This window comes from Hakea prostrata, chromosome 6, assembly GCF_041222555.1.
Source record: "Hakea prostrata isolate BN-2017 chromosome 6, UWA_Hpros_2, whole genome shotgun sequence".
Taxonomy (NCBI): Eukaryota; Viridiplantae; Streptophyta; class Magnoliopsida; order Proteales; family Proteaceae; genus Hakea; species Hakea prostrata.
Window position 1 is genome coordinate 29967356 of NC_142605.1, and position 21508 is coordinate 29988863.

At 37.8% G+C, this 21508-nt stretch overlaps 2 protein-coding genes across 7 annotated transcripts; both read left to right on the top strand.

Annotated features, from left to right (window-relative positions):
• The first annotated feature begins 353 nt into the window (after positions 1-353).
• APRR2 (CheY-like two-component responsive regulator family protein) lies at positions 354-6775 on the top strand. Of its 6 annotated transcripts, XM_089159089.1 has the most exons (12): positions 354-461; positions 561-713; positions 1249-1477; positions 2795-2874; positions 2988-3054; positions 3243-3289; positions 3428-3505; positions 3635-4174; positions 4311-4451; positions 5512-5784; positions 5895-5960; positions 6059-6775. In XM_089159089.1, exons 3-12 carry the CDS (start codon positions 1348-1350, stop codon positions 6224-6226), a joined length of 1590 nt encoding a protein of 529 aa, XP_089015215.1. In that variant the 5' UTR covers positions 354-461; positions 561-713; positions 1249-1347; the 3' UTR covers positions 6227-6775. The 6 variants fall into 6 exon arrangements, with proteins under 6 accessions (XP_089015215.1, XP_089015216.1, XP_089015217.1 ...); XM_089159090.1 differs by lacking the exon at positions 354-461 and having other exon boundaries at positions 552-713; XM_089159091.1 differs by lacking the exons at positions 354-461; positions 561-713 and adding an exon at positions 721-808.
• A 3832-nt stretch (positions 6776-10607) lies between these two features.
• On the top strand, positions 10608-21182 carry LOC149013233 (putative ABC transporter C family member 15). The gene is made up of 12 exons (XM_089158068.1): positions 10608-10656; positions 12246-12359; positions 13494-15844; positions 16216-16302; positions 16401-17033; positions 17790-17954; positions 18155-18449; positions 18791-19005; positions 19583-19888; positions 20066-20129; positions 20209-20448; positions 20557-21182. Exons 2-12 carry the CDS (start codon positions 12335-12337, stop codon positions 20697-20699), a joined length of 4524 nt encoding a protein of 1507 aa, XP_089014194.1. The 5' UTR covers positions 10608-10656; positions 12246-12334; the 3' UTR covers positions 20700-21182.
• Positions 21183-21508: the final 326 nt, after the last annotated feature.

Sequence of the window (21508 nt, forward strand, 5' to 3'; positions counted from 1 at the left end):
TTTCTTTGACACTTGGGAATTGGGAGAGGTGTTGTCCTTGGGCTTTTCTTTGTGGTTATCAGTCTGCGTTTGACAATTCAAATATGCTACCTTACCACTTACCAGTTAAACATTCCAGATGGAACTGTGACCACCTCTAGTGATAGTGAGTGATGTATCTTGATAAGCATAAGGCAAATACCACTGCCAAAGCCAAGCCAGACCATCCCATAAGTGGTAGCAGTCGTTCTCAGTTCACTGTTCAAACTAAGTTTCTCTGTTATCCAACTAATGATAGGGCCACAGCACTGAACTGGGTTAATTTATGAACTTACAATGCGTGTTGAGATTACTGGAAAGTTAATCTTTTCCCTTTGTTTCAGCAGAAAGGTATTCACTTTGGATCTCATTTGATAAGGAGAATAAAGGAGTCACCAAAAGAGACTACACTGGGATAACAGTGTCAACTAGAATTTAGAATGGTAATTTATGTTCAACCAAATTGAGATTAAGATTATGTTAAAGTACTTCTGCTACTATTTTTGACCTTTTTGGGGATCTTTGCATATTCTGTGGTGCAGAGCTACCGACAGCTATTGTGCTTAGACACCACAAGAAACGCACTTAATGCCTCTCTCTCTCTCTCTCTCTCTCTCTCTCTTTCTTACGCTCCATTGACGACTCTGGGCAACTGAAACATTGAAAGAGCTTGTTTATTCTTGCTCCCATTTGAGGTATGAATGTTGGTGGTGTGTTTATATATAATTGGAATGGATCTATGTGATTTAATCACGATTGATTAGTCTTCTCGAGCTTCATGAGTTATTGGGTATATTTCAATTGCCTCTCCTTTTCTTGTTTTTGGCATTTTGCTCCTTTAAAGTGAATATGGTGGTTTCTGAGTTTGGGTTCTTAGCAGTTGATTCCAGCTTTCTGCTTGTCTTCCATTAATGAATTCTGAAAGACTTTGTGTGAATGCTGTATGATTTTCCTCCTGAGATACTAATACTTGGGAACTTCTAGTTTTGTCTTTAAATTAAAAGGAATCCTCCAAGTCTTTAAGACTTTTGGGTCGTCTTCTTTGAACGAGTTCTTTACAGGGTTCTTTAAGAACAGTGAACACATAAGAGTCCCACTTAGCATCACTCTTTCAGTTTCTTTTACCCCTAATTTCTTCGGTAGATTATCAGGTCATTCGTTTGCTGAGCGGGTTATCTTTGATTTAATGACTCATATAAATATGATGTTCTCTTCATTTGGATCTTACAGGGTTGTTGTATGATCTGGTTCCTGCTGTATTAGAACAGTATGCTGACAAGTGAAGATCTCCCACACACCTCGGTGGCCTGAAGGAATGCCAAGTCAACGATGGATGGTACTACGGATGATCAAATGGCCTGGAAGGATTTTCCTAAGGGCCTCAGGGTTCTTCTCCTTGACGAAGACAGTGACTCAGCTGCTGAGATAAAATCCAGGCTTGAGAAAATGGACTACATTGGTTAGTGACCTTCCATATCTCAATTCTGTTGATAGCTTCAGATGAAAAATGTTACAAGTTTGGAACTTGGATTTTTTTTTCTCCTGTATTCCTCATAGCATTAGATATCCCACTTTTGATTTGTTGCAGGTATCACTGCTTTGAGTTTTGGTAAATATATTGTTTTTTTGGGTGAATAAAATAAATATTTAGTTATTAGAACATAACATATATTTTAATATACTCCTTTTTTTGCCTGTGTAGATTTCTGGATTAAAGGTTGAGAGTATGAATTTGTTCTCCCCCCCCCCCCCCTCTTTTTTGGTGTATTCTAAAAGACATCTTTTGTTGGACATCAAGAATTAAAATCCTGTTCTTGTAAGCAGGTAACTGTAAAAGTATAGCTCTCTTCCATTTTATCCCTTGAGTTGACTGATATGTAATTTTTCAATATATATTTTTTGGATGAATAAATAATTATATTAAAAAACCGAGGCCAAAGAGAAATAGAAAGAGAAACCAGGGGGGCAACTACCAGTCAAGAGGGCGACTGGAAAGAATAATTAAGACTTCAGGAACTAACAATCAATCTATTCCTTGGAGAGTCAGAAACTGGGGGATGAGGCATGAAATGAGTTTAGAAGAAACATCAAAATAGATGACATTCCAAATCAAGACTCGAGATCAGGATTTGGAAGTCCATCTTCTCATGTTGCACTCCCACTATAAGTGGTGAACAGTGGCAGCAAAGACGAGCTTACCCACATGGTCGCAAATCATGGAGCCAGAGAACGTTCTTAGGATCCACTTCTAATCTCGAGCAAAACCAAAAGACCACCTCGATCTAGGCCAAATAGAAGCAAGGGTTAATTTTTCAATAGTTACTGCCTTGATCTTTTCCATGTTCATTTTTTATTTGGGGGGGGGGTTAACTCCATGTTCATTTCTTGAATTCAGTTGCTTTGAGTGATAAAATAGGGGTCAGTTTTGATACACTAGTGCTGTGAACAAAACCTCCTGAACAATAATCATTTTAGAGTAAATATATGTCATCTGTGTATATCTCTTAGTTTCTTTTGTCATCTTTTTTCTATTTCCTTAGCAGTTGTCCTCTCTTAAAAAGTTCTAAGAATGTTAGTCATCTGTGCATCTGAATAAATGCTGAATACTTGTCCATGTGCATTATTATCCTTGTATACGGGGGCATAGCTCCTGAAAAATAAAAAACGTTACTGATTAAGTTGTGAAGGAGGTGGAAGGATGCTCCCACCCCCCCCCCCCGCGTTTCTTCTGATCTGTTTCCTTTCTTAATGGTGACATTATGCATGTTGTTTGTAGTTTTCACATTTAGCAATGAGAACGAAGCATTGACTGCAATCTCAAACAAAACAGAGTGCTTCCATGTTGCCATAGTAGAGGTAAGGAGATTTGATTTCGGATGAATGTGCAACTTTGGCTAAACGTATTAAGTGCATTATTACCTTATGTTTCTCTGTGGTGTAACCATCTTGAAATGCATCTGAGTTTACAGGTCAGCACAGGTAATAACCATGGTAGTTTCAGGTTTCTTGAGAGCGCCAAGGACCTACCCACCATCAGTAAGTGTGTTCATCTCTTATCTATTTCAAGTTAGATGCAATAAACTTTTACTTTTCACCTTAATGATTAGTCTTACTAGGATAATTGGTTTATTTTAGAGTTGGCACCACTTTTTCCTCAGGACTCTAGCATTCACTTTATTAATTTGCTCACAGCTGCTAATATGACTTGAATTTTTCTGTTGCAGTGACATCAAATATCCAGTGCTTAAGCACTATGATGAAGTGCATTGCAGTAAGTTTTCTAACATCTCAACTCACAGGCACACATGTGAAAATGCAGTGTCTTGTCCTTGCAACTGTTCATTGCATGTAAACGCTAGTGAAAATAGTGCCATTTTTCATTTACATCTTGAATTGCACAAAATTTCAGCTTGGTGCAGTAGAGTTCCTTCAGAAGCCACTATCTGAAGACAAGTTGAAGAATATTTGGCAGCATGTTGTTCATAAGGTGAGGCAAAACCACTAAATCAATTTAATTCTTGGTTTGGATTATTTTGAATTTTTCTGCTGTGATGTAATTCAGTTCTAATCCTATGAACTGGAAATGGAAAATTTCTGAGACGATTATCCTGAACAGGTCTTAAATGCAGGGGGAGCAGATATCTCCAGATCATTGCAGCCCATTAAAGATTCCATAGTTTCCAGGCTTCAGCTCCAAGTGGAAACCATGAATCCAGATAGTGAAAATATATTGGAAATGGAAAATGAAGCGCAGGACCACAAGCATAACCATGAGTACTCAGCAGCTAGTGATAGGTTTCCAGCACCTTCAACCCCACAATTGAAACAGGGGGGGAGATTGGTAGATGATGGTGACTGTCAAGACCAAGCTAATTCTGCAATGGAGAAAGAGTCTGGGGATCAAGAAGCAGAATCGAAATCTGTCGACATTACTTACAGCAATCCATCCGAAGAAACTGCTATTAAAGTTGATCCAGCAGTAGGTGCTAAAGGTGCTGGGATCAAAGAGGAGGATAACTCACCTGATGGTTCCAAGACTGGAAACAATAAATCTTCTCATCAGAATGATAGAGACAGGATAACGGATTGTCGTGCTGAGGGAAAGACATCAAACCTTCCTTCTTGTGGGGCCAGAGTAAACAAGAGGAAGATAAAGGTAGTTTAATTTAATTCCTGATGAAGGTTAAAATGAAATTAAGAATTCCACAGGATAAATCATTACTGGACTCTTCTATCCAATGGTTATCTGATCAATTTTTCATAATCTTTGTTTTGAATTATGGTGTTTTCAGGTTGACTGGACTCCTGAACTGCACAAACGATTTGTGCAAGCAGTTGAGCAACTGGGGGTCGATCAAGCCATCCCTTCTCGAATTCTCGAATTAATGAAGACGGATGGCTTGACAAGACATAATGTGGCAAGTCACCTCCAGGTTAGTATTGAAAGCTTCTTAGTGTTTTGTTGGGATTGCACAAAATGATTAAGAAGAGGAAACAGGAATCAGCCCTGTATGTGATGGTTAAGCACTTACATAAAGCACCCTTTGAATTTGAAACAGGTTAATGTGAAGTGGTATGCTTGTAAGACACATGTTTCCAGGTTACTATGTGTGCAGAATATGGATAAATCAACAGACTCTTTGTTGTTACCTGGGTTTAGGTTCCTCCTTTCAGCCTATTTGTTATAGGCTGGCCTTCCCCCTTCCCCTCTCTTCCCTCTTTGTATTTTCTCTCCCCCCTATTGGGTTTTTGGTAGTGATGCCCCCCCTCCCCCCAGGACTCTGCTTGTGCGAAAGCCTTCAGCACCGGATTTGCCCTTTTCTGTAGTTCATTCATCCACAAAAAAAATTTGTACGGATAAATCCAAAGGGGAGTATCATGATGCTTTTTAAATTGAAATTGAAGGGGACAAAGATGATAAAGTATTTTGGAAAGGTTTTCATGTCTTTTTAAGTAGAAGATAGTTAAGACTTTATTTTGGTTTGATCAGCCATAGTTTTTTAGTCTGCCAAACTCTCTTTTGTGTTCAAAACTTCGTGTCTTTTCCCTACTTTTCTTTTTTCATACTTTCCACCGACCAATATGAGATATTTAATGCTTAAAAGTTAGGAGAAAGTGTTCACTTCAGGGGTTACTAAACTTAATTAGGATTGGTGTAGTACATCATGAAGTAAAGTATGACCAATGTGAGATATTTGATGCATAAGAGTTAGGAGAAAGTGTTCACTTCAGGGGTTACTAAACTTAATTAGGATTGGTGTAGTACATCATGAAGTAAAGTATGACCAATGTGAGATATTTGATGCATAAGAGTTAGGAGAAAGTGTTCACTTTAGGGATTACTAAACTTAATTAGGATTGGTGTAGTACATTGGGAAGTAATCTGACAATTGAAGGATGCAAGGGTGTAGGGTCATCAGGACCACCATTTTTGTTTTACACTACATGAACGAGTGGTTTATGTTGATGTTGCTGCTGTTGTTTGTATTGCAGAAGTACCGAATGCATCGAAGACACATCCTGCCAAAGGAAGATGCTCGGAAATGGCATCATCATCCGAGGGACAGCATGCAGAGGGTTTATGCACAAAACCCTGTCATGGCCTACCCTCCATACCATGCTAATCATGGTTTCTCGACGAGCCAGATATACCCTGTGTGGGGCCATCCTAGCAGTCATCCACCTGGCATCCAAATGTGGGGTCATCCAGGGTTCCCCTCATGGCAGCAGCCTTCAGAAATCTGGCCTTGGAAAACTTATGCAGGGGTAATGTTAGAATTCCAGAGCCAACCAAAAATGGAGGATCTAACATCATTTATATATTGCAGCATTCAACATATTTGATGTTTTTGCTAATAAGCATTGCTATGTTGCAGATGCATGCTGATGCATGGGGATGCCCTGTGATGCCCACACCACAGATTCCATCACCTTTTCCTCAAGTGAGTATATATAAAGAACTAAATACTACAAAATTGAGCTTTTATGTTAGTATTTGTGTTGTGTATGGGTGGTCCTGACTCTTGGGTGTGATGAACAGGGAGAGGAGGAGATAGATAGGGTGATGAAGGAGGCCATAAACAAGCCGTGGCTGCCTCTACCATTAGGACTAAAGTCACCTTCCACCGAAAGTGTACTCTCTGAACTCCACAGCCAAGGCATTTCCACCGTTCCTCCTCACACCTCCAACATCAACTCGTGGAATTAAAAAGGAGATAAAGAACAAAACAACAAGGACGGAGAAGGGTCTTGTCAGACTGAGGGGCTGAGGAAATGCCACGTTTAGTTGTTCTAATTGGTAGCTGTAAATTGAAGACTTGCTCAATTGCTGGGACACCTAGCAGGTAGCAGCTAGAAGAGTCTTTTCCATCTTTGTTTTTTCTTCATCCTGTTCTGAGGGGACTTGAGCATCAACAGTAGCAGCAAAGATTGGAAAAAGAGAGTGGAATGAGCATGACAGGAGAGGAAATATGTTCTGGGGAGTTGGGTTGGGCTAGGACCGCTGGGTAGCTCTCTTATTTTTGGATTAGGTGAGGCCCTACTTGTGTCAGCTCGTTATGTTGCAGAATTGATTTATCATTTGTCTGACCATTGTCAGTGTCATTCTAGATCTCTGTGGGGTGGACCCTCACTGAAATTATTGGCTTCATGGATGTTTGTGAAGTTTGACAAGTGTTTGCTGCTGTATTTGTTGTTTTCTTGGGGAAATTTTTTACCCCCTTTCTCCTCTTGTGAATAAAGTTCGGTTCTTCTCAAAGTCTGAATCAATTATAGGAGTTGATGTCTAGGTTTAGTATGGGCATTATACCCTCAGATGGGTTCTTGCCTTCTTGTTGGAGTTCCTTCCTCACCTGTTTGTTTTAATATTTTGAATGTATACACAAGATAAGAAAATGCCTTGTTGACAATATGGTTGTCCACCTAGAGGATCTCCCAAACTTCATTGGGTCACAAGGAGAAAAGAAAATTATTTCAGGGAATTGAACTAGCCTCTTCTTTAATATTATTAATTTTCATCCTTCTTATGAGGATCCAGTCTATAATGGGTTAAACTCCTAACTGCAAATTTCCCAATATCTCCATATCATACTATTTTAGAAGTAAATAAAAAATAAATATTTTTTAAAACTGTTTGGAAGAACAGAGACTACATAACCAAGAAAACAAAGGAAGAAAATCACACAACCTAAAGCATATATAGTTGTGATATATGGTAAAATTCCAAGAAAGTTTTTCTCTGATCAATGGTGGAATACCAAATCATCAATCAGCTACCAATGACTTAAATCTGTTGTAGAGGACTGTTTGGCCTTCCTATTGATTCCTTCATTAGTAAACAGAACCCAAAAGACACACGTCTCTTAAGGCTTCACTGAAAACATGTACAATCAGACTTCTGTCCCTATCATTAGAATTGCATAATTTTTTTAGGGGTGGGGTGAGGGAGATCCTTTTTTTTCATAGGATTTTGAATGTAAAAGTTTCTAACTTTCTACAACACAAGCAAAGTGGCTTGTTGAATTCCAAAGTCCATTATTTTATTAATGTGGAATGTGGAGCCCAAGAAAAAGAGAACCCTAGAATCAAATGTACCTTTGGCTTCAAAAGCTTCAGTCTCTGCTAGAGCTGACAGCTACATGCACCACTATGCTGTTTACTTCCAGCTCATGGATGGACCAAATTCAGAGTTTGGCAAGAATATAAAGAATGAATGACCAAGACAAAGATTTCACTAAATGCCAAGGGAATAGTTCCCAATATCTACCATTTCTAGGTAAAGCAAGAAAATTTACATATATTATAGGAAACTAATAGCATTAGGAAAGTTCTTTCCGTGGAGGAAAAAGTGGTCATCAGAACTTAAAAAACCAAAGAGTGCAACATCTTCAGAGGAGTAATGAATGGTTATATCTCTCCTATAAGATTCTTCCTGCCCCCCACTAGCCATGCCACTAACAAAATTAAGAACAATGACTGTTTAAAGCAACTGTCTTCTCCTACCCTAAACATTTTAACACATTTGCTTGCCTTATATTTTCAATGTATATTAAAGTTTTCCTATTAACCCCAAAGGATTGGTTTAGTTGACAAAGATCCACACCTCATAATTAAGAGATTAAAAGTTTAAATCTTCTTGGAGCAAAACTTTCTCCCCTATATGTATAAGCTACCCTCCAAAGAGGGCTTTGAACCCTTTTCTTTATTAGCAGTGGAAATGCTTTCATCTCACCATTGACTCCAAACTTCATGTATCCTTGTCTTGTGGTTGTTTGATTGCTCTGTTTTTTTTTTTTTTTTTTTTTGTGTGTTCTACATCATATAGGCCTCAATTTCTACTGATATTTTCTATGCTGGGCTAGTCCTTGGTGGTCTAAAGTAAATCAATCTAACTTCTCACATTTGATGCTTTTTCCCTGAGACATTTTGGATATTCTTTTGTAATTGATCCCCTTTTAGCATCAGCTGCTGAACCCATCAATCCACAATAAGATGATAGAGAGATTTCCTCATTCCCCAACAGCAGATAATATTCCCCATGATCTTCTTCCAAAAAGTTACCACCAATTATGATAAAAGTTGTGACCTCCTGATGGACCAGTTCATCCTCACAAAAGGAGTAGGGAATAAATAAAACAACTTGAGTACACTGACAGGGTTCCAATTCACTGAAAAGGAGACCCATTAAACCATTTAAAAGGGGAAAAAAGAAGAAGAAACTTTTCTAAAAATTGTTTCATGCGAGGATTTCTCTTGACTGCCTTAAGCTTCTGATTTGAGACCAGAAAATTCATTCTAATTAAACTACTATAAACCTGATGGTCCATCAACTTTCCTTTCACTCCTTTACATATGCAAGCAGCCAAGCACACACTATAGTGGTTCTGAAAAAGGCCAGTCTTTACTCGAAAAGTTAACAAATAAAGGTAATCCAATGACAAAGCACATTATTATAACTTTATGGGCTCATCAGTGAAGTCTTCTGTTTGTTGTATATCTTCTGTGTGACTCTTAGAGCACATATTTTTAAAATCTAACCATTGTAACTTTGGATCTCAAAAATATCATATACCATGATCAGAAAACCCAGTAGCAAACAAAGATTACTCATCAGTGTGGGTTGTGATTGTTTTCCACTTTGCATGATGGGAAACATCAATGTGATTCTAAGCAATTATTTTATTTTATTTTGATAATAAGGAGAAAAATATATTACTTAACAGTGCATAACATCAATGCTGCTTTTTCTAAATGCAGTAATGGATGTATCTAAGGTACTATTGCTGCAACTACTTGCAGCATTCAGTGCTAGAGAATTTAAGTAATGTAAGAGTGTTGGGGATTTAAAATTACAAACAGACGCTCCTCGAGCATTAGTTAGAATGTTAATAAAGGCTTTTATCATAATCAAAGGCCACATTGTTGTATGAGGTTTGGCCAACCCTTCCAATGCGTCCTTTTGGTTGCACCAAATCTCATTGATCTCTAAATTTGTAGATTTTGCCCATTTGATTCCTTTTGTAATTGTCAAAAGTACTGCATCCAATCCATTGCCTTTGTTCATTTGTCCTGTATCCAAAAAGGCAACTTTTTTGTTGCAAAATATCCTCACACTCCATCCTGTAATGCTCAGTAATTCAGTAGATACCCCAGATTTTTTGTTCTTAGCAACTTTTAAAACACCAAAATGGTACCACTGGGGTTGGTGGTCTAGCGGTCCCAAGCTCGTTTTCTTGTGGTTTGGTAGCCCTTGTGTTTCAGGTTGAATCTCTTCGTCTTTGATCTGGGCATGAGACCACTACTGATTTCCGTGGATTATACTAGGTCTCTAGTAAGACTACACTGATGGGGCTAGTGCTTGCGCAGAGAGTTCACATGATTAATGCTTGCATATGTCATACTTGAAAGGCTGAACATCGTGTAATGGGGCACAAGATCACCACTACTGCATCCCTTTTTCTGCCAAACAAAAAAATGGTTTTGAAAGATTATCTATATTTATATTGGATGTAATTTACAATATTATCAACAGAGAAAAGGAATATAATTATTCGATCATCATGAAAAGTTTATATTTTAAAGTCTTAATGGTAATTTTTGAGATCAACCCTACACTGAAATCAAAATCAAAATCAAAATCATCTGGTGGGGAATACTATTCCAACAGGATCTTCCCTACATGACAAGATCCACATGCAAAAAAGTCCCTAATCTCCATTGTGAAATGTTCTTCAGCCATCCCAATCTGTCCCCCTCTTTCTCTCTCTACTTCTCTGAGCAATCATTAAAACATGAATAAACTGTTCATGGGTTGAAGACACTAGGGGAATTCATCTTTAATCATAACATTATCAAAACATCATCAGTGGGTAGAAAGAAGACTTTTGAGCCATTGAAAAGCACTGTGCTTGGTTGTAGAGCTGTAGCGCAAAGCGTTAGCGCAAAGCGTTACATGACAAAAAAAGAAAGAAAAAATTGAAAATTGAGAAAGACCCATTTGAACACTAAAATGAGTTCTTCCAGTTTTGGACTATAAAGCAACTGAAACCGCAATATAAAATTCCAAAGACCTCAAAAAACCAGGCAACACATTGAATAGAAAGAAACTTGTTGATAAAGTTGGAATTTTGGGATTCAGAGGTGAGAACTTCTCCACCCATTTTGTTTAGTTAATATTTAATTATCGGAGTTATAAAGAGATTGAAAAAGAATAATTTTTAATTAGCTTTATCAGATCACTAGAATTTATCTTTCTTAAAAACGAGTCCTCTGTAAAAAAAAACCTGATTTTTCAACGATACAACGCAGAACAAAATTGTAATTTGCTTAGATAAGAAAATTCTCTCATCAGTGTGGGTTTAGGTTGTTTTCCACTCTGCATGATGGGAAACATCAATGTCATTATAAGCAATCTTTACAACACCAAAATGGTTTTGAAAGATTATCTATATATAGATTTATATGTAGTTTATAATATTATCAACAGAGAATGGGATTATTTCAAAATCTAAGGACTTCTTAGTGGTCTTTCTAGATCAACCCTATATTGAAATCAAAATTATCAGTTGGGAATACCATTCCAACTGGATCCTCCTTCCATGACATGATTGCCAAATCTCCATTTTTATCCAAACAATCATAAAAACATGAATGAACACTTAATGGGTTGAAGAAACTTGCGGAGTTCATCCTTTAATCATAACATTATTAAAGCATCGGTGAAAACTTTTGAGCCATTGAAAAACATCACCCGTGCTTGGTTGTAGAGCTAAGTGTTACATGACCCAGAAAGAGAGGGAAAAAAAAAAAAAATTGGAAAGACCAACTTGGTCATGGTAATTTAAGAATTTTCCTACTTTTTGGATTATAAACAAACTGAAACCAAGTGGAAGCAATTTAAAAATCCAAAGGGCTCAAAACCAGGCAACCGATATTAAATAGAAAGAACCCAGTTGACAAAGTTGGAATTTTGGGATTCAGAGGTGAGAATTTCTCCACTCATGTTTACCTATTATTGTTTTCCAGAATTTCTCTTAAATAAATTTTTTACATTATATTTGGTTATCGGAGTCATAAGAAAATTGAAAAAGGGTGTTAATTAGGTTTACAAGATCAAGAATCCTGATTTGTCAACTATACAACGTAGAATAAAATTGTAATTTTGTAGAGGTCAAGGTTTATTAAACTCTGTAGATAATTTTCTCGCATGGGTTACTGCTTTGTGACTCGAAATCTTTTCCCAGAGAAGGCAAATTCATCTTCTTTTTCTTTTCTTTCACTGCTTTCCATGCAAGCTCACGCTAGCAATATTTGAAATCCTTTCTGGTTCATTATCTCCCACATTGTCTCTTTCTTCTCAGTGTTAGTGCGCAGCACACTTGAAGCTTTATGGTGTTCTCTCTCTCGTACTGACAGCGTCAGTGCGCATCACACTTTGATAATTTTATTGAATCCTTCTTTAGTTTTTGTTTGTTTCCCAAGCTCATGCCATAACACTCTAAAAGAACCCATCAAAATACAAAGAATCGAATCAACAAGTGTGACCCTACCCAACCAGGTTCTTCCCTCCATTAATGAATGGCTTGCAAGGAAAAAGATCCCTCCCCATTTTCTTGGGCTATCCGTATCTGTCCCTTCTCTCTCCTTCTTCTTCCATTATGTTGTTCTCTTTAAACCCATTAACACTGTATGTTATAAGGCACTTGTAAGGCCTTTTCTTTTGAATTTAGGACCCATTAAAGCTTCAGTAGATGGATCTCTCGTGAGCCATTGCCAAACTTCATCCTACTGCCTCAGGAGCAAGGTGCTACACGCAAAGATGTTTGATTTCAACAGTAAAACAAGTAAGCTCTCTCCCTTTGTTATTGGAACTGAAGGATACATGTTCACGGAAGTAAAAGAGAGAAACAGTTCTTTCTAGGAATTTCAATGGTTATTTGGTTTGCTCTGGTCAATATGAACTGCAGTCACAACTTTATGTATCTATCAAATTTTAATTTTTGGAAGTGATTTGTTGTTCTATATAGGCTGCACACGCTGTGAGTATCATGTTAAACATATATCTGCAGTTCTATAGTTATACATAAGCTAAGAAGTTTCTACTGACTCTGTTTGCATAGGTAACTAGAACTTTTCAAAGTATTCTAACAGAAAGATTCTCCAGTAAACAATAAGACTTCTGGGAGGTTGTATGTATGCACATTTTTCTCTTTAGAGACATGTATATTGCAATATGAAAATCTCCATGAACAAAGACTCACACTTTGAGTAAACTGGGTGGCTAATGTTTCAGAAGGTTATATCTGGATAATTCAAAACCCATTAGACAAATTATTTCAGATGAAAAATGGAAACAATCTAACCTATGGTTGCAGAGTTTGTTTTAACCAAAGTCGCCCTTCTGAAAAGAATTTGGAGGCGAGACTTTCTCTGCCCTACTCTGGTTTCACTGATGCTCCCAACAGTGCCTGTGATGGAGCAGTCCTGAAAGAAACAAATGTGTAGAACCATGGTCTAATAAATGAGAATTGGAATCAATTTCTTATTCAATACAAAACAGAAAGATTGAAAAAACATATCTTTATCCATATGCCTAGATAAAAGATGAGATTGCTATTGCAAAAGAATTGAAATAGGACCACCAAATATGTTGTCCAGGATGTCTGCATTTCCTCCCCTAAATTTAGCTTTATCCAAAATAAGAATTTTGCTGCCTTTTTTTGTGTCTGTTGATATAAATTACAAGCATGTATCAATTGGCACGAATCATCAATCATGAACTCCATAAGCAGAACTTATCACCATGGTCCATTTTACCATTCAGATATCTGTCACTTAGAGATAAATGACTACAAATGACCATGAAATTTGATTTATGGAAGCTACCATCACTTCTGATAGTAAAAGTAAATATGGACGATGGTTTCTCCTCTCTCAAATTCTTTCCTGATTTAATATTGTTGCTTCATGTGTATCAGATCCGGAAATCCTTAAATATTGGGAAGCACAGTTATTAAAGTTGAGCTCACCTTGCTTCTGGGAGAAAGTCAGCATAGTTCTCCAAGTTGGGATCCTTGCAAGCATATTAACCTACTTTTTACAAAAACTTGTATGTCACTCATGCATACGGAGATCAGAACCTACAGAAAAAAGTGCAGAAAGGTCCCCGGGAATTGTCAAACATGGCCTCACATACAAAGCCAATATAGGTTGCAATATTCTGCTACTGGGAAGCCATTTCTTTTTTATTCTGATGCTCTTGAATGGTTATGGAAACCATTGCAAATCTACACCACCAGTTTTTCTGGGAGAAATCATGCAAGTCTTATCATGGTTGATTTCACTAATTGCAGTTCTGAATACATGGAAAGCGAAGTCAACAAAACTTCCTTGGTTTCTAAGAGTTTGGTGGACAAGCAGCTTCTCATTGTCTATCGTTTTCACATCTCTTGATATTCACTACATTCTTACTGAGAAAGGATTTCCTGGGGTAGCAGATTACATTGACTTCTTCAGTCTTGTTCCCTTGACCTACTTGTTTTGTATTTCAATAAGAGGGACCACAGGCATCAGCTTCTTCAGGAATGGCATCACTGACCCACTTCTTAATGGGAAAGCTGAAAATAAAGTAGAAGGCCAAAAAGATTCTCTATATGGCCAGGCTACCCTTCTCCAACTCATTACCTTCTCTTGGCTTAATCCATTGTTTTCAGTTGGGATTAAGAAACCACTTGAACAAGATGATATCCCAGATGTTGCTATGAAAGACTCTGCTAAGTTCGTATCCCATTCATTTGATGAATGTCTAAATCATGTCAAGGAGAAGGACAGCACTACAAATCCATCCGTCTACAAGGCAATCTTCCTGTTTATCAGGAAGAAAGCAGCAATTAATGCAGCATTTGCCATCATCAATGCTGCAGCATCATATGTTGGACCCTACTTGATTGATGACTTTGTGAAGTTTTTAAGTGATAAGAGGCACCAAAGATTAGAGAAGGGATACCTTCTTGCAGTAGCATTCCTAAGTTCCAAAATGGTTGAGACTATTGCAGAGAGGCAGTGGATTTTTGGGGCCCGCCAGCTTGGTCTTCGGCTTCAAGCAGCTCTCATGTCCCACATATACAGAAAGGGCCTGCATCTATCAAGCCAGTCACGCCAAAGCCATACTAGTGGAGAGATCATTAATTTAATGAGTGTTGATGTCCAACGTATTACAGACTTCATCTGGTACCTGAACATCATTTGGATGCTACCAATACAAATTTCCTTGGCGATCTACATTCTACATATGAATCTCGGTCTTGGATCAGTGACAGGATTCTTGGCAACAGTGATGGTCATGGCCTGCAACATACCCCTCACAAAATTCATGAAAATGTTTCAGACCAAAATCATGGAAGCAAAGGATAAGCGGATGAAAGCTACATCAGAAGTTCTCCGCAACATGAAGACTCTGAAACTCCAAGCTTGGGATACTAAGTTTCTCCAAAAGATAGAAAGCCTGAGAGTAGATGAATATAACTGGATATGGAAGTCATTACAGTTGGGAGCAATCACAGCATTTATCTTCTGGGGATCCCCCACATTCATTTCTGTTCTGACATTTGGAACATGCATGCTTCTGGGAATCCCACTTACAGCTGGAAGAGTTATATCTGCATTGGCAACATTCCGAATGTTGCAGGATCCAATATTTAATTTACCTGATTTACTATCAGTGATTGCACAGGCTAAAGTTTCAGTTGACCGAGTTGCATCATACCTGCAGGAGGATGAAATTCAACCAGATGCAGTTTTGATTGCACCAAAAGAAGAATTAGGATTTGAGGTTGAGATTGATAATGGGAGATTCAGCTGGAATCCAGAATCAAGAAGCCCAACTCTTGACAAAATAGAGTTAAAAGTGAAGAGGGGGATGAAAGTGGCCATTTGTGGGACAGTTGGTTCAGGAAAATCTAGTATGCTTTCTTGTGTTCTTGGAGAGATACCAAAGCTGTCAGGAACAGTAAAGATCAGGGGAACTAAAGCATATGTTCCTCAGTCCCCCTGGATATTGTCAGGAAATGTCAGAGAGAACATTCTCTTTGGGAATCCTTATAACAGTGTCAAGTATGACAAAACAATTAAAGCTTGTGCGTTGGAAAAGGATTTTGAGCTTTTCTCCTCTGGTGATCTAACAGAGATTGGAGAAAGGGGAATTAATATGAGTGGAGGCCAGAAACAAAGAATACAAATAGCACGTGCAGTCTATCATGATGCTGATATATATCTTCTTGACGACCCTTTTAGTGCTGTTGATGCTCATACAGGCACCCAACTCTTTGAGGTTAGGTTTTTTCAGACTACCATAAATTCAGACTTACATTTGATGTCTCAGTCTGGGTTAATGTTGCTACAGGCCGACTCTCCAATACCAAATTTACCCATGCCTTAAATGAAGAAAGTGTAACATGGTCAAGACTGGCTAGTACTATTAAACTAGAATAAGAATGGCATGATAACTTGTTTAGAGCTCAGGAAAGTTTAGCACTAATGTTCCTACCTGAACTCTATACTAACCCTATCAGCTTGACTTTAGGTTTGTGAGTCGTAATCAACCAGTGGGTTGGGGGTAAGTTTTTTACAATTACAGTCACAGATTCTCTAATAGTTTGTATATCTTTGGGTTTTTTTTTCCCCTTTTTATCTTCTTTGCAGAACTGTCTAATGGGGATTCTTAAAGACAAAACTGTACTTTATGTGACACATCAAGTTGAGTTTCTTCCAGCAGCAGACCTTATTCTGGTATACACTCACCTTTTGTCTCATTTTATTAGGGCAACACAATACCCATAGTTCTAGTACCTTTTATACTAATGATGACAAATAATGATATTTAACAGGTAATGCAAAATGGAAGAGTCAAACAGGCAGGAACGTTTGAAGAACTAATAAAACAGAACATTGGATTTGAAGTTTTAGTTGGAGCACACAGCCAAGCTTTAGAGTCAATTCTCATGGTCGAAAATTCAAGCAGAACATCTGAAAGACCAGTATCTGATGGAGAAGTTGATGCTGAACCAACCTCAGGTCAGCATGAGCGTAAACATAATCTTTCCCTCCAGAAAAAGGAAAATGGAGGGAGATTAGTCCAGGATGAAGAAAGAGTAAAAGGAAGCATTGGAAAAGAAGTCTACTGGTCCTACCTGACTGCAGTGAAAGGTGGAGCTTTGGTTCCTATCATAGTCCTGGCACAGTCACTCTTCCAAGTATTACAGATAGCAAGTAATTATTGGATGGCATGGGCTTGTCCTCCTACAACTGAGGCTGAACCTTTAGTAGGATTAAAAATACTATTCCTTGTTTATATAATTCTCTCTACTGGAAGTTCACTTTGTGTGCTGGTCCGAGCTGCGGTACTTGCAATAGCCGGCATTCTAACCTCACAAAAGCTCTTCATCGAGATGCTGCATAGTGTATTTCGTGCTCCAATGGCTTTCTTTGATTCAACACCAACTGGAAGAATATTAAATCGGGTGAGTAAGATATCTCTCCAGTTTATGTTTGAATGCATAAGATTGCTTAAGAATTTCATATGACAGAGCCACTGTGTCCATGGTGATTGGATTGGGTAGTCCGACAGCCAATGCTTAGACAACATATAATTACCAAGCAAATATTGCACCTTTTATGTTGACTGTCAGTCATGGTTGATCATCTGGTGGAATACTGACGACCATGCCAAACAGTTGACATCCAGTTCAATTTTAAAAACATGGATTGGAGCATAGACTTACTGACTGATAATGTCAACCAAAGGAATTAACACAGTATACCAGGGCAACTTGATCGTTTTCCCAGAGAAAATTACTGAAGATTTAATTTGAGAGGTTGGAAATAAGTAAAGGTAAAAATGGTAATAGGGAAGAAAATATAGGGAAACATAGTTGCATAATAAATTATTCTTACAACATCAAACATGATTTGGGCCATACGAGGAATATAAGAAAGTGCTTCTGAATTTCAGGTCTCAATTCAATGCCTCATAGTGTCTGATTTATATTTTCACTATGAAAGCTATAAAGGAATACATAAAACTCTCTTGAGCCATTAAGCTGTTTTCTTACCCAACACAGAGTACCATTGAGCAATCTTCCTAGGACCTTTTGTTTCATGGTACCAAACATTTTGAGAAATACATAAGCGTAATAACCTAAGTCAAGCAAACATGTGTATACAAGAGAGAAAAGAACTGGCTAACTTACTAAGCTCATTTGTTATTTTATTTGCAGGCTTCTACAGATCAAAGTGTGGTAGACTTGGAAGTTCCTGGTAGATTAGGTTGGTGTGCATTTTCAATAATACGGATTTTGGGGACTATCGCTGTGATGTCACAGGTAGCATGGCAAGTGTTTGTGGTCTTCATTCCAGTTACAGCAATCTGCATATGGTACCAAGTAAGCACTTGTTTCAACTGTAACCATCATCCCATCAAACAATGATTACAAAAGATTTAATCTCAATCTTTGTAATTAACCTAGGAAGGATTTCATGATTAGGCATCTGTATATTTTTTATTCTAGAAGTTTTACCCATTCCCCATCCAATTCTTTGTTTTCAGAAAATTTTGATTTAACCATTTTGGGGATCAATGCAGCAATACTATATACCAACTGCAAGAGAACTGGCCCGCATAGCTGGGATTCGAAGAGCACCAATTCTCCACCATTTTGGAGAATCACTAACAGGAGCAGCAACAATCCGAGCTTTCGACCAAGAAGGCCGTTTCACTAATGCAAATCTTGGCCTTATTGATTGCCACTCTAGGCCCTGGTTCCATAATGTATCAGCAATGGAGTGGCTTTCCTTCAGACTAAACTTGCTGTCCAATTTTGTGTTTGCGTTCTCACTGGTTTTTCTCGTGAGCATCCCTGAAGGAATAATTAATGCAAGTAAGAATTAAAATTAGATTTTAGTAGAAGTATTTGTTGATTAGTGAACCATTTAAATACAATTTTGCAAATGGTCACACCAGTAGATATCACAGGAATCAACAGTGTCAGACAAGAAATATCCCATTGATATGCACAAACACACACAGAGAAACACAAATTCCCAAAACGAAAAAAAAGAACACATACAGAGACCAAAAGCTAAAAATTATTACCACTTTTTGCATCTCACGGTTAAACAAATGAGTTCCTTCGAATTTCTTTTCTCAAATTACCAGGTTGCATCTTATTATTCAGAATCAGAAGATGAAGAGGATGCTTATTAGAATGGATATTTACAGGCATTGCAGGTTTGGCAGTGACATATGGATTAAATCTGAATTTTCAACAAGCCTCAGTTATTTGGAACTTGTGCAACACAGAGAATAAAATGATCTCAGTAGAAAGAATTCTGCAATACTCAAAACTCGCTGGCGAAGCCCCTCTGGTGATTGATGAATGCAGACCACGAGACAACTGGCCACAAATGGGAAAAATATGCTTCAAAAACTTGCAGGTACCTGGAGTCGTAGTAGCAAGGACATGCCTATTCTTTTATTTCTATACTAGTCATACATGTTGCAAACTAAAACATGTGTCTATATCACCTGAGCTCATCTGCAAAACTAATTTTTTAGTGACAGGAAGAGGAAAGATAGTTATGAGTGCTCCTAAGTAATTGATTGCCTACACAGACACATCTGAGTGTATAGACATCAGAGGCAATAAATCTTTGTCCTTCTTATGAAGCTTGGTTGCTCACTTACTCGAGTTTCCAAAGAGAGAATCGTAAAGGATATAAGGATTAGTAAGTGGAGGAAGATATACATAGAATTCAGACAATCATTGGGCTATAGATCACCTAAATAAAATCTGTGACTTGTGGCTTTCTGAAAGTACAAAATTTTTGTCAGTCAATACTGTGGTTGCTTTACAAGATAACTTTTGATTTCTCAAATTCTTTATGGAATCTCAAGTCCAGTTTAAAAGCAACACCTGCTTTGCTGAATACTGTGTTCCTTGTCAGGCAGATTAATTATCTGATCCATATTTGAGGGATTTATACTTACAAAAATTATCCTTTTCTGTTGCAGATCCGATATGCTGAACATCTTCCCCCTGTGTTGATGGATATTAACTGCACCTTTCCTGGAAGGAAGAAAGTAGGAGTTGTAGGACGGACAGGCAGTGGAAAATCAACTCTAATACAGGCAATCTTCCGAATAGTAGAACCAAAAGAAGGAACAATTGAAATTGATGATGTGGATATCTGCAAGATAGGCCTTCATGACTTGAGATCCCGGCTTAGCATCATACCACAAGACCCGACAATGTTTGATGGAACAGTGAGAGGAAACCTTGATCCGCTGGGGCAGTATTCAGACACTGAAATATGGGAGGTGATCACTTCTATTGAATATTTATCATTTAACAAGATTACTAAAACAGGTGGCCGTTCTGAGCCATCACAATAGTTATCTTGTTTCTAATTAGTAAATTACTTCGTAAACAGAAAATATTGCAAAAGTCATATGTCTCTCATATTTTCATTCAAAATGATCTTGGTGAATTCTCAGGCTCTTCACAAATGCCAACTTGGAGATCTCATGCATGCAAAGGAAGAGAAGTTGGATTCAACAGGTCAATAAAATATGAACCATAAACAATCTCAATTCTCTGGTGTATAGATTTAAATTATTAACATATATAGTTTTCACAGTGGTGGAGAACGGGGAAAATTGGAGTGTGGGACAGAGGCAGCTACTCTGTCTTGGAAGAGCCTTGTTAAAAAGAAGCAGCATTCTTGTTTTAGATGAAGCCACAGCCTCTGTTGACTCCGCAACCGATGGTGCGATACAGAAGATCATCAGTCAAGAGTTCAAAGATCGTACAGTTGTCACCATAGCTCACAGAATTCATACAGTTATAGACAGTGATCTTGTTCTAGTCCTCAGTGAAGGTAAGCTTTCACTGCTCTGGTGAAAATTGAAATTGTAAAAAACAAAAAAGCAGGCATTTAAATTAATAATTGATTCCAGAAATATTTAACCGGTTCTTCTGTGAGCAGGAAGGGTTGCGGAATATGATACACCTGAAAAGTTGCTAGAACGAGAGAACTCATTCTTCTCAAAGCTAATTAAGGAGTACTCTCTACGATCACGAAGCTTTCTCCGACAATCAAATATTCAAAATGCAGGTGTGACATCTTAGAAGCTATTTCACAGAATTTTCCCGAATGATCACTTACCTTCGGGTGGAGTGATAGATTTGTATTGTCTTCAACAAAATCCAATCAGCAAGAATAAAGTCATGTTGTTCCTCCTTCAGCATTATGATGCAAATTAATAGCAGTAGTTATAAAAGAGTAGAAAGCTAATACTGACAATCTTCTTGCTACATCTTTAAGTCTCAACTGAATGAGAAATCAACACATACCAATGAGACTTTGGGCTTTGTTAGACCACTTGACAACAGAAAACTTATTTGGCAGCTTTACTAACTTGAGAAGTACAAAATTGAGATAAATTACATGTTTCTTGACATTCAACGTTAAGGAAATGGTATTTGAAACTAAAACTTTTTCTTATTCATGCCATGCCTAAATGCCGACAACATGAATTTCCTCATTTCCAGCAAAACAATTTTTTCAAATTCATCAATTACCCATGGATTTCTAGCACCCAAAAAAAATAAAACATAGAGACTGAATAACAGTTCAACAGATTCTTATTTTACTTGTTTTAGGAAGCTCACAACTCCTCTTCTGAGCTAGGATTGTGTTCTCTTACCAGAAAATCGCTAACCCAGCCAAAATGGGCAAAACAAACTTTTCAGATCTCGGCGCTATTGAAATGGAAGAACAATCGTAGAGTGATGTAAATTCATGATTGCCTACCTTGTCTTTCAGTTCTTGCCAGCGTTTACGTAATTAGTTCCTAGTTCCTACCCATCAACAGCAAGAGCTTTGCAAAGGAAAGACTCCAATGGACCGTTGTCCCCTGACTGCGTCCTCTGGCTCA